At 37.8% G+C, this 19,325-nt stretch overlaps 1 protein-coding gene across 1 annotated transcript in view; it reads right to left on the reverse strand.

The window, feature by feature from the left end:
* The window catches only part of PDIA5 (protein disulfide isomerase family A member 5), a 188,141-nt gene that overhangs the window by 145,883 nt on the left and 22,933 nt on the right, over positions 1–19,325 (reverse strand). Inside the window, exon 2 of the mRNA XM_072613786.1 lies at positions 451–577. Coding sequence (XP_072469887.1) covers positions 451–577 — 127 coding nt within the window. The remainder of the gene's footprint in view (positions 1–450; positions 578–19,325) is intronic.

The raw sequence follows: 19,325 nt of genomic DNA on the forward strand, positions 1-19,325 counted from the left end.
AACCCTGCACATCTTAACTATTCCAAAGCAACTGATAAAACAGGGCTAGAAATAGGGACTAGACCTGTGAATTCCTTAGTATAGAAATCTCCCAGGTAAGGAAGCTCCCTGTACAAAATCAGGTTAGCACCTTCTCTGCAGCTCACAGAAAAAAGATGAAAGTAAATAAGCCTCGGAGTAAGGTCACTTTTCCTGGGTGATTCTTCAGTTCCCTCCTCTTCTCCCCACCTTCCCCACCAAAAGCCATAAATATATCATCATTCTCTCTCTCTCTCTCTCTCTCTCTCTCTCTCTCATACACACACACACACACACACACACACACACACACACACACACACACACACACACACACATTGTTTCTCTCTCTTTCTCACCCCACCACTCCCTTCTTCCCTCCCTCTACTTTTATTTTTGTTGCTTTTGAAGGCAAGAATCAAGAGTACTTACCAGATTTGGAATAAAGCACCAAAACATTATTCCGAGTCCTGAGAAGCTTCTTGAAATCCTTATGTTCAGAAATTTTCTTGATGAGAGGGGAGATCTGGATGGAGGACAGACACACTGGCAGGACTACCTGGAGGTTAAAAGAAACAGGTTAATCATAAATCTCAGTTCCCAGTCTGGTCACTAGAATTAGCAGATGGAGATAAATATACAATCCAAATTTAAATGGAAAAACCAACATTCTAAATTCTTGGGGGGGGGGGGCGGTATGGAATGACTACTTTCTCCACTGTAGCTGGGCTCTACCTAAAATCTTCCTGTTAGATGGCCTCCACCAAGAAAACTTATCAGGGCAAGACAAAAGATTCATTAAGCTTCCAGGCACCTTTTCTTTTCAAACACTTCTCAATTTTGTGATAAATATTTATAAGAATTCCATGTGTGTTTTGCCTCACATGTTAGACTAGCCATACCCTGAGGGTAGCAGATGGATACATTCTTTATGGGAGAGATGCAAATACTATTTCTCTAATCTTGAAGCCTGAAAGTATAAAAATAGGAAGGAAATAAGCACTCCTTTTTCAGCAGATTCATACTGAATAAACTGTAATTCAACCAACAGACAAGCACTTATTAAGTGCAAACCACATGCTATGCACTGAGATACATGAAAGTGAGACATACTGAATTTGAGGTGACCATGGGAAATCCAGATAAAAATATCCCACAGATAGTTGGAGGGGAGAAGAGGGTTTGGAGCTGCTGATTCTAGATTCAGGAATCATCTGCATCAAGATGATTCAAACAATGAGAGTTGATGTCATTATCAAGGGAGAGTGCAGGGAGTTGATGAGATCACCAAGGGCCAGGATGAAAAATCTGCAGGATACCCATAAACAAGGATACAGACAGTCTGATATGAAGAGGTCAGACAGGTAAGAGGAGAATCAGGAAAGAATAGGGGTCACAGAAAGGAAGGAGAGACTATCCAAAGGGAAAGCAGAGTCAACCATGTCAAACTCTTCAGACATAAAGACAGACAAAACAAAGGCTAAGAAAAGTGAATTTATCAATAAATAGATCATCCATGATATTGGGCAGAGTGATTTGTGTTAAGTGTTGGGGACAGAAGAAAGATTGCAAAAAGCCGCGAAGCTGAGGCACCAAATATAGATAGCTTTTTCTAGGAGTTTGGCTGTGAAAGGGAAGACGGAGATTGAAGAGTTGGGGAAAGGCATTTTCAAATAGAACCTTGGCAGCTAATTCAATTCAATACTCATTTGTTAATTGCCTATTGTGAGCAAAACACTGTATCCAGAAGAAGAACCATACAACTTCATTTAAGCTCAAGTACTTGCTCTCATAGAATATGAAGACAAGACACTTAGCCAACTATAATAAACAGTAAGATATAAACAAAAGAGAAAGAAATGACAAAATGCTATGTGAAGTCTGAAGAAGCAGTGGGTAGGGAGAGATATTGGGATAGCAGGCAAGGCTTCAGAGAAAAGGCAGCATTATTAGAACTGGGCTTTAAAGACTGGATAGATGAAAAAAATCTTTCAACAAAAATTTTTTTAAATTGGTTGGTTGGTTATTGTTCTTCGTTCTCAAAGAGGAGCAAAATGACATCACCATGATAAAGTGAAGTTTCAGTGTATCTCACTGGCTGATCAGACCAATACAAGCTAGGAGTGCTCTACCACAGGTTGGGCACAGGTAGTCCATGTGAATATTTGGGGTGGTTACTCTAAATTTGCATATCCTGTGTTTCCTTTGTACTATCTCAATTCTGCTTTCCTCATAGAGCTCTAGAAACCACTAAACAGATGTAACTTACCAATCCATGTTGGTCAATTTCTGTTATATATTCTGTCTACTGTACAGAAATATATCAATTCTATTAATTACAAAAGTGCATTAAGGCAGGGCAGGAATCAGTAAGTAAGCTGATAGTGCCATGCTGAGTGGTCCTGTGCCAGTGTCTCCTATATTACACAAAAGACTATTTTATGGAGAACTCATGTGGGGCAGGTGATCACATGATGGTCAGAAGAAGTGATACAAGGACACTCTCAAGGTCTCTCTTAAGAACTCTGGAATTGATTGAGTGACATGGGAGACACTGGCACAGGACTGTTCAGCATGGCATGCCCACATCAGGGAAGGTGCTGTGCTCTAGGAGCAAAGCAGAATTGAAACAGCTCAAAGGAAATGGAGGATGCGCAAATTTGGAGTATCCACCCCAAATGTTCACATGGACTGTTTGTGCCCGACCTGTGGTACAGCATTCTATGCTCATATTGGTCTGAGCCACAGTAGGACACAGTGAAACTTGACTTTAGCATAGTGATGTCATTTTGGTCCTCTTCAAGAACAAAGGACAACAATCAAGCAGCAGAACCCAAGGGACATGATGAGATCACTGAGATGATATTAGGCAAGGGGTATTCCTCATTTTGTATTCGACAGTGTTGTGAAGCCTATGGATGCACAACTAGGTCCCACTGTAGAGAGATCACTCAGCCTGGCAAATGTGAGGGCAAATTTTAGACACTTACTAAGCAGTATGACTCTGGGCAAGTCATTTAACCTCTCTTGGTCTCAGTTTCCTCAAGTGTGAAATGGGGATTAATAATAGCCCCTGATTCCCAAGGTTCTTATAAGGATACAGTATTTGTAAAAGCTTGCCACATCTCTTGGCACATAGTAGGTATTTAAATGAAAAACTGTTTCCTTCCTTCTCAGAATAGTTTTTAAATGCATAAAATAAAATATATAGGATTCCCTCCCAAAAACAAAACCTCAATTATATTGAAATACAGTTAAAAACAAGACCACAGACCCAAGTTTAAGAAACCCCTGGTAGAGAGGATGAAGAGAAGAAGGTCTAGGACAGTGCTTCTGGGAACACGCAAAAGTTAGTGGGCATGATTAGGATGAAGATCTAGAACATACACACACACACACACACACACACACACACACACACACACACACACACACACACACATACAAAATGAAAAGAAACAAGTCAGACAAATAGGAGGAGAACCAAGAGAGAGCAATGCCTCAAAAACCTGGAGAGGATGGTGAAAGTGTATCAAAGGCTGAAGAGATGTCAAGAAGTATGAAATTGCGGGGAAGTCATGAGATACAGTAATTCACTTCTTATACAGCTAGTTAGTAGCAAAGCTCAGGTTAGAACTCAGGTTTCCTAATTCCCAGTTGAGAGTCTTTCCACTAAGTTACATTATTTTCCTAATATCTAAAACAGAAATGATTAGTAGCATTAGAAAGTAGCACTATCTTGACTTCTCCCTTTATTCTTTCTCATGATAATACAATCATAAAAAGCTTCCTATACTCTTCTTCCTCAAATCCCAAAGTCACAACTGTGATAATTTTCCCTTAAAAAAGTTCACTGAATTTACATGACCAAATTTCATTCTTTTTATTTCTCTCAGTTACATGTGCTTAAGGGCAAGAGAGGCTCACAAACAGATTTTGGGCTATGAAATTAAAACTCTAGGTACCTCAGCATATCCAAGTATGTGATAAAAAAAGAAAATTTCTTTATTTGAAAAACACATTTACATTTGGCTACTTTTAATAATTTACAAAGTAGGACAAGTCATAGGCCCCTGAAAGAAAACAAACCATTATAGTTTGAGAGTCAACCAAGAAGGTCTGCTTAAATAACTATTTAAATAACTCATTAACAGAAAAAGAAATTAAGTAACAAATGAACTCCCAAAGGAAAAAACTCTAGGACAAATGCATTCACAAGTGAACTTCATCAAACACTCAAAGTACAATTACTTCTAATACTACACAAGCTGTGTGCAATAATATGAAAAGAAGTCACTCTTCCAATCTTTATGATACAAAAACGGTCATGATACTTAAACCAGAGAGAAACAATGCAAAGAAAACTACAGATCAGCATCCCTAATGAACACTGATGCAAACATTTTAAATAAAATATTATCAAGTAGACTACAATAACATATTAGAAAGATCATACATTATGGCAAAGTTGAGCTTATATAAGAAATGTAGTAATGTTGCAATATGAGGAAATATAATAAGTTTGATAGTACTATTGATAGTACATAGATACATAATAATAGTATAAATAATAAAAATCATCTCATATCAATAGATGTTAAAAGGGCTTGATAAAACTGAATACTTATTTCTATTAAAAATCTAGAAATACAGATTGGTTAATATAACCAAAAAAAGTAACTGATGGATTTTGGAGGGGATGTAGGAAAACTGGGACATTAATGCACTGTTAATGGAGTTGTGAATTGATCCTAACCATTCTGGAGGCCAATTTGGAACTATGCTCAAAGGGTTATAAAACTGTACATACCCTAGGATCTGACAATACCACTGGTTAGGTCTATATCCTAAAGAAATCCAAAAAAAAAAAAAAAAAAAAAAGGGTAAAAGGACCTATTTGTACAAAAATATTTATAGCACCTCTTTCTGTGGTGGCTAAAAATTGGAAATTGAAGGGATGCCCTGGAGAATGGAGAATGGCTAAACAAACAGTGGCATATGATTGTGATGGAATTTTAATGTACTATAAGAAATGATAAGCAGGATGATTTCAAAAAAACTTGGAAAGATTTACATGAACTGATGAAAATCGAAATGAGCAGAACTAGTAGAACATTATACACAGTAATAACAATGTCGTACAATGAAGAATTTTGAATGACTGAGCTATTCTCAGCAATACAGTGGGTAGTTTTCAAAAGAAGAAATCCAATCTATTGACACTCATAAGGGATTGAAAAATGCTCTACATCATTGATAATTAGAGAAATGAAGACTAAAGCAACCACGTAACATTACAGAGAATAGCTTTGAAAGACTTTAGAATTCTGATCAGCACAACGATAACGCATAAGTACAAAAGAATGAAGATGATGTGCTCCACTTACCTGAGAAATAGTGAACTGAAAATGCAAAAAAAAGACATACATTTTTTCAGAAAGGTTTAATATGGAAATTTGTTTTGCCAGACTATGTAATCATAAATTGTTTGTTTGTTTGTCTTTATTTTGCTCAATGAGAAGTAAGGAGAGTCAAAGGGACAGACTATTTTTAAAACCTCATTACTTGAAAAACAAAAAGAATTTTTAAAATACATGGCTATTTTTAATAATTTACTAAACTGGACAAGTCACAAACCCCGAGAGAAAACAAAGTCTTCAGGCTTGGGAATCAATGGCCTTGGCGATGGAACTTCTGTGAAGGCATATTGCTCTCCTCACCTCCCTAAGAAATATCACAAGACTCAGCCAGAATTCCAACTGTACAGTAATGTGACTGCACATGCAAGAGTCAGCCAATGACTTTAGTAACTAAGAATTAACAGGTTGATTTACGGAGTCTAAGTCTTACCTTTTGAATGCAGGTCCTATGTGAACTCAATATCTATACAAACTGTGCCTGACAGAAAAACATCTGATCTAACTTTTCCCCAACATATTTACATCCTAACAATTATATACAGACAATCCTTATGCCTTCTCTTTCCAGTTAGGAGTTCCTAGAGGGCATCCCCCCATTAGATCAGGAGCTCCCTAATCAGATTGACTTTTCTATGAATGAATAACCCAATGAAGTTCTAAGCAGAGTTCTAGGTTTAGAGAGGTACCTGAATGACAACACTCTCGTTCCAGTCGACCTCCTAATCAACTCTTCTCTCTAATTTCACCCTAGTCAGAAGCCCAAGGACTGTAAAATTAAAACAACAGCAAAGGGACTACACATAACCAGTCCATGAAATATGTCCTTGAAATATGAATGGCAGCAACTGACGGCCCTCCCCAATCAAACCTACACCTTAGCTATACATAAAAAATTACAGCTAAAATCCATATGCAAAACTAATCAAAATTCTACCACCTCAAATCTGCATTCAAGTAGTAGAAAGTGCATTGGTCCTGAAGCCAGGAAATTTTGTTTTCAACAGTAGCCATTCTGATATTAGCTATCTGTGTGACCTTAGATAGGTCATTTCAACTTTCTTTGGCTTCACTTTCATCTGAAAAGAAAATTAGGGGATTGGACCAAATGATTTTTTTCATTTCCTTTCAGCTCTGACATTCTAAGAGTCTAAAAATTATAAACTTGTAAGGACCTTATAGTTATCATTGTCAGTATTCAGAATAAATAATCCCAGACCACAGACAATCTTTTCAGGGCCATGGCCACGCTGTCAGAGGCTGAGCTCACCAAAGGTCATCTAACATGCCATTAACAGGTATTGAAGGTAATGAGTATCATGTGCTGAACAGAGTTTTATTCTGAAATGACAATCCCTGTCTACCTACCAGAAGATTATTACTAAATGGTTGGAGAGAAAGCAAGATAAATATTCAGGAGGGGAAAGCTCATAATACACTCAGGATAGACAGTGAAAGGTCTTGAGGCAACAAATTCAAGGTGATCTGAGCAGATGCTTGTCTTTTTGCTGAGGCCACAACCAGAGCACAGAAGAAATTGAAAGGGCAATCAGCACCTACATGTGTAGCAGCTGTAGAGGATCTCCCTGGGAATTTACACTCTGAAGAAACATGACAAATGAATTAATTGAAGGACAATCAAGATGCTAAAACTGTATGATACAGACTGTAAGTGCAAAAGGAATTCAAAAGGAGAGACCAATGTGAGTTGCAGTGGTCAGGACTGGTTTTAAGGAAGAGGTGGTACTGAACTGAGCTTTGAAGGATGGATAGGCTTGAATAGGTAGAGGAAACAGGGAAGAGCAATATGAGGTAAGGAAGCAATATGAGCAAAAGCAAAGAGGAAACAATTATCATGAGGTGTGCATGGGCAACAAGACTGTTCTGGCTAGGGCCCAGAAATAAACGACAGTGGGAAAGTAGTTAAATAGGCAGGATACGGCCAAATTATGGAAGTACTTGGATGCTGGACATGGAGTACAAATACAGTAGGTAACCGACCATTGTTTCAGTTTTTTTTTTTGGAAGGCAGAACCAACACATTTCTTCAGACCCAAATCCATAGTAGCAACAAAAATCTATACACAGTAATAATGCAGAGAAACATCATGCTCAAGCCCTCCCCCCTTTTAGGCTTTCCACAAACCAGCTCCATTAAACAAATCACAAGCAAGCCCCCTTAAACAAGAGCATAATCACAAAATCATTCACATTAGCCAGCTGCCTGTTTGCCTGCATCCTTCCCAGCTCTGACTGCTCTCTCTTTTGCCTTTGTCCCTCCCCAAAAGTGTTTACTTCTAATTGCTCCCTCTTCCCATTTGCCCTCCCTTCCATCATTCCCCCCAACCCACTTATCCCCTTCTCCCCTACTTTCCTGTAGTGTAAGATAGATTTTCATACCAAACTAAGTATGCATGTTATTCCTTCCTTAAGACAAATGTGATGAGAGCAAGCTTCACATTTTCCCCCTCACCTCCCCGCTTTTCCCCTCCATTGAAAAAGCTTTTCCTTGCCTCTTTTATGAGATAATTCACCCCATTCCATTTCTCCCTTTCTCTTCCCAATATATTCCTCTCACCCCTTAATTTTATTTTTTTAGATATCATCCCTTCCTATTCAACTCACTCTGTGCTCTCTGTGTGTGCATATGAGAGTGTGTGTGTGTGTGTGTGTGTATAATCCCTCCAACTACCCAAATACTGAGAAAAGTTGCAAGAGTTACAAATATTATCTTATCATGTAGAAATATAAACAGTTCAACTTTAGTAAGTCCCTTATGATTTCTCTTTCCTGTTTACCTTTTCATTTTTCTCTTGATTCATGTGTTTGAAAGTCAAATTTTCTATTCAGTTCTGGTCTTTTCATCAAGAATGCTTGAAAGTCCTCTATCTCATTGAATGACCATTTTCTCCCCTGAAGTATTATACTCAGTTTTCCAGGATAGGTGATTCTTGGTTTTAATCCTAGTTCCTTTGATTTCTGGAATATCATATTCCACACCCTTAATGTACAAGCTGCTAGATCTTGTGTTATCCTGATTGTATCTCCACAACACTCAAATTATTTCTTTCTAGCTACTTGTAGTATTTTCTTCTTGACCTGGGAACTCTGGAATTTGGCTAACATATTCCTAGGAGTTTCTCTTTTTGGATCTCTTTCAGGCGGTGATCTGTGGATTCTTTCAATATTTATTTTACCTGCTGGTTCTAGAATATCAGGGCATTTTTTTCTTGATAATTTCATGAAAAATGATGTCTAGGCTCTTTTTTTGATCATGGCTTTCAGGTAGTCTCATAATCTTTAAATTGTCTCTCCTGGATCTATTTCCCAGGTCAGTTGTTTTTCCAATGAGATATTTCACATTATCTTCTATTTTTTCATTTTTTTGGCTTTGTTTTGTAATTTCTTGGTTTCATAAAGCCATTAGCTTCCATCTAATTTTTAGAGAACTATTTTCTTCAGTGAGCTTTTGAAGCTCCTTTTCCATTTGGCTAATTCTGCTTTTTAAAGCATTCTTCTCCTCACTGGCTTTTCAGACCTCTTTTTCCAATTAAATTAGCCTATTTGTAAAGGTGTTATTTTCTTCAGCATTTTTTTGGGTCTCCTTTAAGCAAGCTATTGACAGGCTTTTTATGATTTTCTTGCATCATTCTCATTTCTGTTCCCAATTTTTCCTCCACCTCTCTTACTTGATTTTCAAAATCCTTTTTGAGCTCTTCCATGGCCTGAGACCATTGCATATTTATTTTGGAGGTTTTGGATGCAGAAGCCTTGACTTTCATATCTTCTTCTGATGGTAAGCATTGTTCTTCCTCCTCAGAAAAGATGGAAGAAAATACCTGTTCATCAAAAAAGTAACCTTCTATAGTCTTATTTTTTTCCCTTTTTTGGGTCAGTTACTTGACTTTTGAGTCCTTTGTCAAGAAACGGAGTATACTCTGGGGACCTGTAAGTTCTCAGTTCCTCCAAGGTGGCACAATCAAGGGAGAGGAGTTTACTCCTCTCCTGGCCTGCGCTCTAGCTTGGGACCTACCAAAGCTTTTCTGCCCAGAATCAGCAAGTAAAATTCCCTTTCCAGAGCCTCCATCAGCTCCACCATGCCAGCCAGCACTCTTCCTCACCTCAGGGTCACCACTCAGGACTGAGACCCATATCAGACTCAGTTCCCCCAGAGACTTTACGACGAGGACTCCAAAAGCAGATGCTGCCACCTGGGGTCAGGGCTAGGGGAGGACCCTGCTCCCTTCTCACCTAGGTGAAAACGCTTTCTCACTGACCTTTGAAGCTTTCTCTGGCACTTGTGGGTTGAGGGATCTGAGAACTGCAACTGTTGCTGGGGATTCCACCCCCAAGGCCTGTTCTGGTCCTATTCCCCAATGCTGGGCTGGTCTCCATGCACTGAGCTCTGCTCCACGCCCTGTGCGATACACCTTCCTTGTTGGCCTTCCAGGCTACCTTGGGCTGGAAATCTCTTTCACTCTGTCGTTTTGTGGCTTCTGCTGCTCTAGAATTTGTTTAGAGTCATTTTTTTACAAGTATTTTACAGGCTGTGGGGGAAGAGCTAGAGTAGGTGCATCTTTCTACTCTGCCATCTTGACTCTGTCTAACCGACCACTGTTGAGTAGAGGGAGAGCAGGATGAAAACTATAGTTTAAGAAGACAGACCAACAAGGAGGTTGTTGCAGTAACTTAGACATAGGTGACATGGGTAGAGTAGAAACAGTGGGAATGAAGAATAAAGGGAAAAATCTAGGACACATGATGAAGGAATGAACTAGGCCTGCTGCCAGATTGAATTTAAGTAATAAAGGAAAGGAAGAGTCAAAAAATTAAAATGAAAAAACACAAACAAATAAATCTGAGACTTCTAGGCTAACAAAATGGAGATTTTTCAGAGGGGAGGGAAGAGGGTTTTTTTGGTAGAAGGACAGGGGAGGTTTCTGGGGAGAAGAGTTGGTAACAAGCTTATGGACACAGTGAATTAGAACATATGAGCAGAAATGTCATATACTGGATATAAAAATTTGGGAACCATTGTTACAGATGACAACTGAAGGTCTGAGTTCTCCAAGCCTGTGAATACAGAAAGAAAAGTAGAGAGCTGGGAACTGAATGTCAGGGGGGTACCCACAGTTACGATTAAGGAAATGGAAGGATCACACAGAACAGAGAATCACATAAACTGCAATGTCACAGGAAGCCAAGGAAGGACACTTTTAAGTAAAAGTGGATGACAGATTAGAAAGCAGAATTCAATAGTATGTTGTTGAAATATAAAGATTTACACAGAGTTAAAATGCAGGACAGAATTGATCATATCTCAGGTAAATTTTAAAAAGGTAACCCAATCATGAAACAGACAAGGCAACAGCAAAAACTGACATGGTTAATCTAGATAATCAGGGAAACCACTTTATTCTTAAAGAAACTATAGACAATGAAATAAAATAAATGCTTAATCTATATGCATTGAATGTACCAAGATCTAAGCATATATAGGAAAAGTTAATCAAATTACAAACAAAAGTAGAAAAATAATAGTTGAGAGGACCCCAAGGTACTTCTTTCAAACTTAGACAAATCTAACAAAAAGACAAACTAGAAAGAAGTTAAGGACCTGAACAAAACCTCAGAAAAGTTAAATCTAACAGATGGTGATTACTAAATGAAAACATAAAGGAATATACACATTTCTCACCTGTATATGGCATATTTTAAAAAATTGTGTTCCAGCCTGAAGACGGACTTTGGTGGGTCACTACTTGAACTTCCAGGAACTGGGATGGCAGAGTGATCAGTAAGTGCTCTCTCCTCCCCCCTGATGACCGTGAGGGAACCATAAAATTCTTCCCCAGATTAATCCTGGATCAGCAGGAACAGCAGAAGGGGGCGGGTGGTCTTATAACACCAGAGGCTGGAAAAGTGGCAAAGGGGGATTCTTCCTACGGTGGCGGAGACGGCTGGAGGGACAGACGACCCAGGGCAGAGAAAATTCGCACTGAGACCCAGGCAAGCCTCAGAGCCGGGAGACGAGCCCCAGGAGGGGCCGGAACACTTGTTAGCTTCTAGGTGTGCCCCAGCCCTCCAGGGGAAAAGGGAAGACAATAGGGAAGCTGGGATCACCATCCCCTGACCTTGCCTTTGCCTCAAGTCAGCTGAGGAGATATCCTGAGACCAGACCACCCCTCCCACACATCTAACAAGCTAACCCCAGGGTTGATCGGGGAAACAAAAAACAAAAGCCTGCTTTTAGCCTAGACACACATCAGCTCAACTTAAAGATCTGTACCTTCTGACTGAAAGAACCAAAAGCTACAACACTCAGCCAACATCATGAATCGGAAAAAGCAGACGAAAAGTGAAAAAACCATAGAATCTTTCTATGGGGATAAGGACCAAAACACAAACACCAAAGAGGTTAGAGCTGAGACTGTACTTCCATCTGAAACCTCAGATGGGACTATGAATTTCTCGCAAGCACAACTAGACTACCTGGAACGTCTGAAGAAGGATATAAAAGAAAAACTGGCCAATGATTTTAAAACTATAAAAAAAGAATTCACTGATGAGAACATCACCCTGAAAAAGAAAATTGAAGAAAAAATTGTGTTCCAGCATACAAAAAGCTCACAAATACAGAAAAGCAGAAATATTTTAAAATTCTTTACTGACAAGAAAACAAAAAGCCTCTGAAGAAAGGTTAAAATCTAAATGAAACCTAGTTAATTCAACAAAAACTCTCAGAGCTCTGTGTAAATCTTTATATTTCAACAATGTACTGTTGAATTCTGCTTTCTAATCTGTCATCCACTCTTTCTTAAAAGTGTCCTTCCTTGGCTTCCTGTGACACTGCAGTTTACGTGGTTCTCTGTTCTGTGCGACCCTTTCATTTCCTTCATCATAACTGTGGGTACCCTCCTAACATTCAGTTCCCAACTCTCTCTTCTGTGTAGTTTTTTTTTAATGTTTCAATGACTTTCTTTTTCTCACTTTTCTTTCTTATTTTGGGGAAGAAGATGGCAACAATGTCCCTAGTTCCCTTTTCTTTCTTCCCTTTTCATCACAATTATAAAAAAAGCAAAACTGCAACAAAACTTGTAATTACTGTGCATATCAAGCAAAACAAATTCCCATATTAGGTCTGAAAGTGAAAGTGTTATTCTATAGCTCGAGTCTGTCACCTTTCTGTCAGGAGGTGGAAAGCATACTTCACTATTATACCTTTAGATCATGACCTCTGATTAGTTATAGCATAGATCAGAGTTTTAAGTCTTCAGAGTTGTTTTTCTTTACAACCCAACTGTTATTATATAAAATATTCTTGAGTCTACTCATTTCACTATGAATCAGTTAAACAAAATTTTCCCAAACTGAAATTCTCTTTCATTATTTCTTACAGAACAATAAAATACCATTAAATTTATAAAAATTTACAAAACATTAAATTTACAAAACATAATGCTAAGCCATTCTCAATTGATGGATACCCACAATAATCACTTCCATTAAAAACATTAAAAGAGCATAGGAATAAAAGGACCTTTTCTTAAAGTAGGAAATGGTAATTACACAAACCCAAGAGCTAGCATTAGCTGAAACACAAAAAAACAATAGAGGCCTCTGCAATAAGATCAAGAGTAAATCAAGGATGTCCACTGTCACCACTATTATTTAATAGTTATAAAAATGCTAGTTATAGCAATAGATAAGAAAAAGGAATTAAGCAAATAATCACAAGTAGAGAGCAAGCAAAAGCTTGTTTCTTGCACATGGCATTATGGTTAACATAAAGAATCCTAGAAAGCTGACTAAAAAGTTAACTTTAACAAATTCAAAATTTCAGAAAAGTAGTGGAATATCAAATTACCCCCAAATAAATAACTAGCTTTTTCTGTATTAACAAAACCCAGAAGGAAGAAATAGAAAATTCTACTCAAAATATCTACACGATCTAAAAATATTTAGAAGTCAATCTACCAACACACACTTTTTTAACACAATTATCTTAACATAACAATTATTTTACTATAACTCTAAAACACTGTTTATGAAAATATAGACCTGAATAACTGGAGGGATATTAACTGCTCATGATTGTACTTAGCCAATATAATAAAAATAATTCAATTAATTTACTTATTCAATGCCATATCCAAGCTATCAAAGGGTTACTTTGTAGAGGTAGAAAAAAGAATAACAAAATTCATCTAAAAGAAGAGTCTCAAGGGAAATAATGAAAAAAATAGGAACAAATGGACTTACACCATATTACAAAGCAGTAATCATCAAAGCTATTTGGTATTAGTTAAAAAATTTTTCAGTTGATCTTTGAAACAGATTAGATACACAGGATCTGGAAGGAAACAAACAGAATAGTGTGCTTGCTAAACTCAAAGACCCTAACTACTAGGACAAGGACTCCATTATTTGACAAAAACTGCTGACAAAACTAGAATCAATACGGTAGAATTCAGATTTAGAAAAACATTTAACACCATACACCACAACAAGCTCCAAGTGGATATGTGACCTAAACGTAAAAGGTCATATGATAAACAAATTAGAAGAGCAGCAAAAGAGAAAACTTTTGTAATCATGGATAGGGAAAGAATTTATAAGCAAACAAGGTACAGAGAGGATGACAAGAAAAAAATAGACAATTATATAAAAATAAAATGCTTCTGCACAAACAAAATCAATGCAGTTAAAATTAGAAGGGAAACTTATCCAGGAAAAAATCATTATGGCAAGTTTCTCTGATAAAGATCTAATAGCTAGGATATAGAGAACTGATTCAAATATGTAAGAACAAGAGCTACTTCTCAATAATCAAAAGACATGATTTTCTCCTTAAGGGAAAAAAAAAATCAAACCTGCTCTAGTTCTTGGGGGTGCAATTGTGTTCTTCACATTTCCAACTCTCTGCCTTTTTTCTTTCCTTCAAAATAAACTTTTTTTCGCACTAAAAACAAATCAACAGATATGAAATCACGCTTCAAATCACTAGTAATAAGAAAAACATAAAGTTATTATTCAAGTTCCACCTCATATTCATTAGGTTGGCAAAGATGATAAAAAAAGGAGAAAGACCAATTGCGGGAGACACTGAGAGGATACAAACATATGAATGCCTCACAGCTGTGAAAGGAATGACACAGATGCTTGGGAAAACAACATGGAATCATGCCCTCAAAGCCACAACATATTGCATATATCCTTTGACCTGTATCACTCAAAGAGACAAAAGAGGGAAAAGGAGCCATATGTATAAAAATATTGTACAAAAGCAGCACTTTTTGTTGTGGCAAAAAAACAGAAACTAAGGAGATAACCATCAATTGGAGAATGGGTGAGCAAATTATGGTATATGAGTGTAATGGAATATTTACTGTGATGTGAGAAATGGTAAAAAGGATGATTTCATTTGAAGGAAATAATGTAGAATAAAGTGAGCAGAAGCAGGAGAATAATTTGTACAATGACTACCACACTATAAAAAACTGTGAAAGACAGAACTCTGATCAATGTAATGTCCAACTGTAATGTCCAATTCCAAAGGAGTAGTTATGAAATATAAATATATTACTCACCTCCAGATAGGGAAGTGATGGAATGCAAGGTGAAAAATCAAACATATTTTAGGCCATGGCCTATTGTGGATGTTTACTTGTCACAAGAGAGGTTTAATCTTTTATTTTTTTTCATGTGGTTGGAAACTGGAATGGTGGGGTGGTGATAGAGAAGGCAGAAAGAAAAAATCATAAAGTAAGTATTTTTTAAATGCACATAAAAACAGAAGGAAGTTCAGAGGAAGACAAAGAAAAGAAAGAAAACTTGAGAAGTAACATGTTCAATTTATTATGTGCTATTAAAAAAACAAGCTGTAATGGAAATTAGTGGTGTCAAATACAACTCTCTTTTTTCAGTTCTCTCTGTATATAAAAATGTACTTAATTGTTGGTGCTTACCAATTTCAGAGTAAGAAAAAATGTTTTTTAAAAAAAGTTGGTAATTAACAATGCTAAATAACTCTTAGAAGTAGAATAATAAAAAGCCATAAAATTTGTCAAAGGTACTTAGTGACTTTAAGTGAATTTCAGGAGAGATAGGCTGAAATCAGATTAGAGAGGGCTGAGAAGGGAGTTGGAAATAAAAAGTGGAAACAGCAGTACTGAGGAGTTTGGTCATGAAAAGGAGAAAGCGATTTGGAGGTGCCAAGATGGCAGAGTAGAAAGACACACATATGCTAGCTCCGAACTCACAGCCCATAAAATACCTGTAAAGAAGAACTCCCAACAAACTCTAGAGCAGCAGAAGCCACAGAACAACGGAGTAGAGGAAATTTCTATTCCAGAGAGACCTAAAAAACTGCCATGAAAGGTCCATTGCGCACCAGACCAGAGCACAGCCCAGCCCTGCTTTGGCTGCACAGCACCAAGGAGAGCAGATCCAAGCAGGCTTCAGGGACAGAATCTCCAGCAGCAGCGCAGGTCCCTCCACCCACAGGCACCAAAGGTCAGTGAGAGGGTCTTTTCAGCTTGCCAACAGGGGAGCAGGGTGTCTCCATAATTCAGGCCCCCTTGGAAGACAGCAGTGGAGGCAGCAGCAGATAAGGGCTCCCAAAGCAGGCAGGAGCTCGGATCCATTGTAGAAGGTCTCCGCATAAACCTCCTGAGGGAACTGAGCCCTGTGAGGTGGCCCTGCACCCACCTGAGCAGCTGAACTTAATCTCACACTGAATAGCAGCCCAGCCCTAGTGAAAGCCTTGATGCTGGGAAACAGCATTTGAATCTCAACCCCCAAGCACTTGCTGGGCGGATCTGGAGGCAAGGTGGGTATGGAGAGGAAACTCAGAAGTCAAGTAACTGGCTGGGAAAATGCCCAGAAAAGGGAAAAAAAAAAAGACCACAGAAGGTTACTTTCTTGGTGAACAGATATCAGATATCTCCTCCCATTCTTTCTGATGAGGAAGAACAATGCTTACCATCAGGGAAAGACACAGAAGTCAAGGCTTCTGTATCCCAAACACCCAAAATAAATATTCAATGGGCTCAGGCCATGGAAGAGCTCAAAGAGGATTTTGAAAATCAAGTTAGAGAGGTGGAGGAAAACTGGGAAGAGAAATGAGAGAGATGCAAGAAAAGCAAGAAAAGCAGGTCAACACCTTGCTAAAGGAGACCCAAAAAAATGCTGAAGAAAATAACACCTTGAAAAATAGGCTAACTCAATTGGCAAAAGAGGTTCAAAAAGCCAATGAAGAGAAGAATGCTTTCAAAAGCAGAATTAGCCAAAAGGAAAAGGAGGTTCAAAAGCTCATTGAAGAAAAGATTCTTTAAAAATTAGAATGGAACAGATGGAGGCTAATGACTTTATGAGAAACCAAGAAATCACAAAACAAAACCAAAAGAATGACAAAATGGAAGATAATGTGAAATATCTCACTGGAAAAACAACTGAACTGGAAAATAGATCCAGGAGACACAATTTAAAAATTATGGGACTACCTGAAAGCCATGATCAAAAAAAGAGCCTAGACATCATCTTCCATGAAATTATCAAGGAAAACTGCCCTGAGATTCTAGAACCAGAGGGCAAAATAAGTATTCAAGGAATCCACAAATCACCGCCTGAAAGAGATCCAAAAAGAGAAACTCCTAGGAACATTGTGGCCAAATTCCAGAGTTCCCTGACCAAGGAGAAAATATTGCAAGCAGCTAGAAAGAAACAATTCAAGTACTGTGGAAATATAATCAGGATAACACAAGATCTAGCAGCTTCTACATTAAGGGATCGAAGGGCATGGAATATGATATTCCAGAAGTCAAAGGAACTAGGACTAAAACCAAGAATCACCTACCCAGCAAAACTGAGTATAATACTTCAGGGGAAAAAAATGGTCTTTCAATGAAATAGAGGACTTTCAAGCATTCTTGATGAAAAGACCAGAGATGAAAAGAAAATCTGACTTTTAAACACAAGAATGAAAAGAAGCATGAAAAGGTAAACAGCAAAGAAAAGTCACAAGGGACTTACTAAAGTTGAACTCTTTACATTCCTACATGGAAAGACAATATTTGTAACTCTAGAAACTTTTCAGTATCTAGGTAGTTGGTGGGATTACACACACACACACATACACACATGCACACACACACAGAGACAGAGAGCACAGAGTGAACTGAATAGGGTGGGATCATATCTTTAAAAAATGAAATTAAGCAGCGAGAGAGAAATATATTGGGAGGAGAAAGGGAGAAATGGAAAGGGGCAAATTATCTCTCACAAAACAGGCAAGCAAAAGACTTTTTAGTGGAGGGAAAAAGAGGGGAGGTGAGAGAAAAACATGAAGTTTACTCTCATCACATTCCATTAAAGGAAGGAATAAAATGCACACTCACTTTGGTATGAAAACCTGTCTTACAATACAGGAAAGTGGGGGAGAAGGGGATCAGCAGGGTGGGGGGGATGATAGAAGGGAGGGCAGTTGGAGAAGGGAGCAATTTGAAGTCAACACTCTTGGGGAGGGACAGGGTCAAAAGAGAGAATAGAAGCAATGGGGGACAGGATAGGATGGAGGGAAATATAGTTAGTCTTACACAACACAACTATTATGGAAGTCATTTGCAAAACTACAAAGATATGGCCTATATTGAATTGCTTGCCTTCCCAAAGGGAATGGGTGGGGAGGGAGGGAGGAAGAGAAGTTGGAACTCAAAGTTGTAGGAACAACTGTCGAGTACTCTTCTTGCTACTAAGAAATAAGAAAGACAGGTAATGGGGTATAGAAAGTTATCTGATCCTACAGGACAAAAGAGAAGATGGTGACAAGACAAGGGAGGGATGATAGAAGAGAGGGCAGATTGGTGATAGGGGCAATTAGAATGCTCGGTGTTTTGGGGTAGGGGTAGGGGACAAATGGGGAGAAAATTTGGAACCCAAAATTTTGTGAAAATGAATGTTAAAAGTTAAATAAATAAACTTTAAAATTAAATAAATAAATAAAAGAAAAGGAGAAAGCACAGTTGAATGACAGACAGCTAAAATCTAAGAAAAGGTAAAGCAAAGATTTTTGTTGTTTTTTTTTGGTTTTTTTTTTTTAATAAGGGAGACCTGAACATATATATATGAATGTTGAGAAAGAGATAAGAGCCAGGAGGAGGGAGAAAGGGAAGGTGTTGGACAGGAAAGAGAACAAGATCTTTTGGAGAAGTAGTGGGAATCCACACAATGAGTAGAAAGACTGGTTTTCTCCTGACTGGTAATCCTCTGGCCATAAATGGAAGGAGAGAAGCCAATGATTCTAAGTTTCAAGCAAATCCTCAAATATGCAGTAATAAAGAAGGTCAAATGAAGAGAATTTAATTAATTTATTATTTAATTATTTATTACTATATTATATATAAATATATAATAAACATATAATTATATATTGTAAAAAATTATAAATATGATAATAATTATCAAATTATTTTAATTCATTAAACTCCCTCTTTAACTAAAGTCATTTAGGGTGACTTACATATTTTTCTCTCCCCAAAACAGTATTTTTATTAGCTTTTAAGCACATTCCTTTCTAAAATGCAACTGTAGAGTCCCTGGATACACACTATACTATTCCTACAGACATCAGAAATCACAGTCCATTTATAATTACAATATTGGCCAAGAGTAACAAAAATGCTGTTAACGATGCATCTGACTCCTTTGTCAAATTCTGGTGGGGAGAAGGGCAGCATTTTAAAAAGTTCTTCCAAAGCCAGCCAGTACTGTTCTTACTGTTGGGCAGCCGCCTTAAATTTCGCGTCAATTACCTTTTGGAGACAGAAGGAAAAAAAAATCCTTTTTCAGCATCATGCAAATTCCTTTTGACCTTCTCCAATAATTGTTTTC

The sequence above is a fragment of the Notamacropus eugenii genome, chromosome 5 (genome assembly GCF_028372415.1).
Source record: "Notamacropus eugenii isolate mMacEug1 chromosome 5, mMacEug1.pri_v2, whole genome shotgun sequence".
NCBI lineage: Eukaryota > Metazoa > Chordata > Mammalia > Diprotodontia > Macropodidae > Notamacropus > Notamacropus eugenii.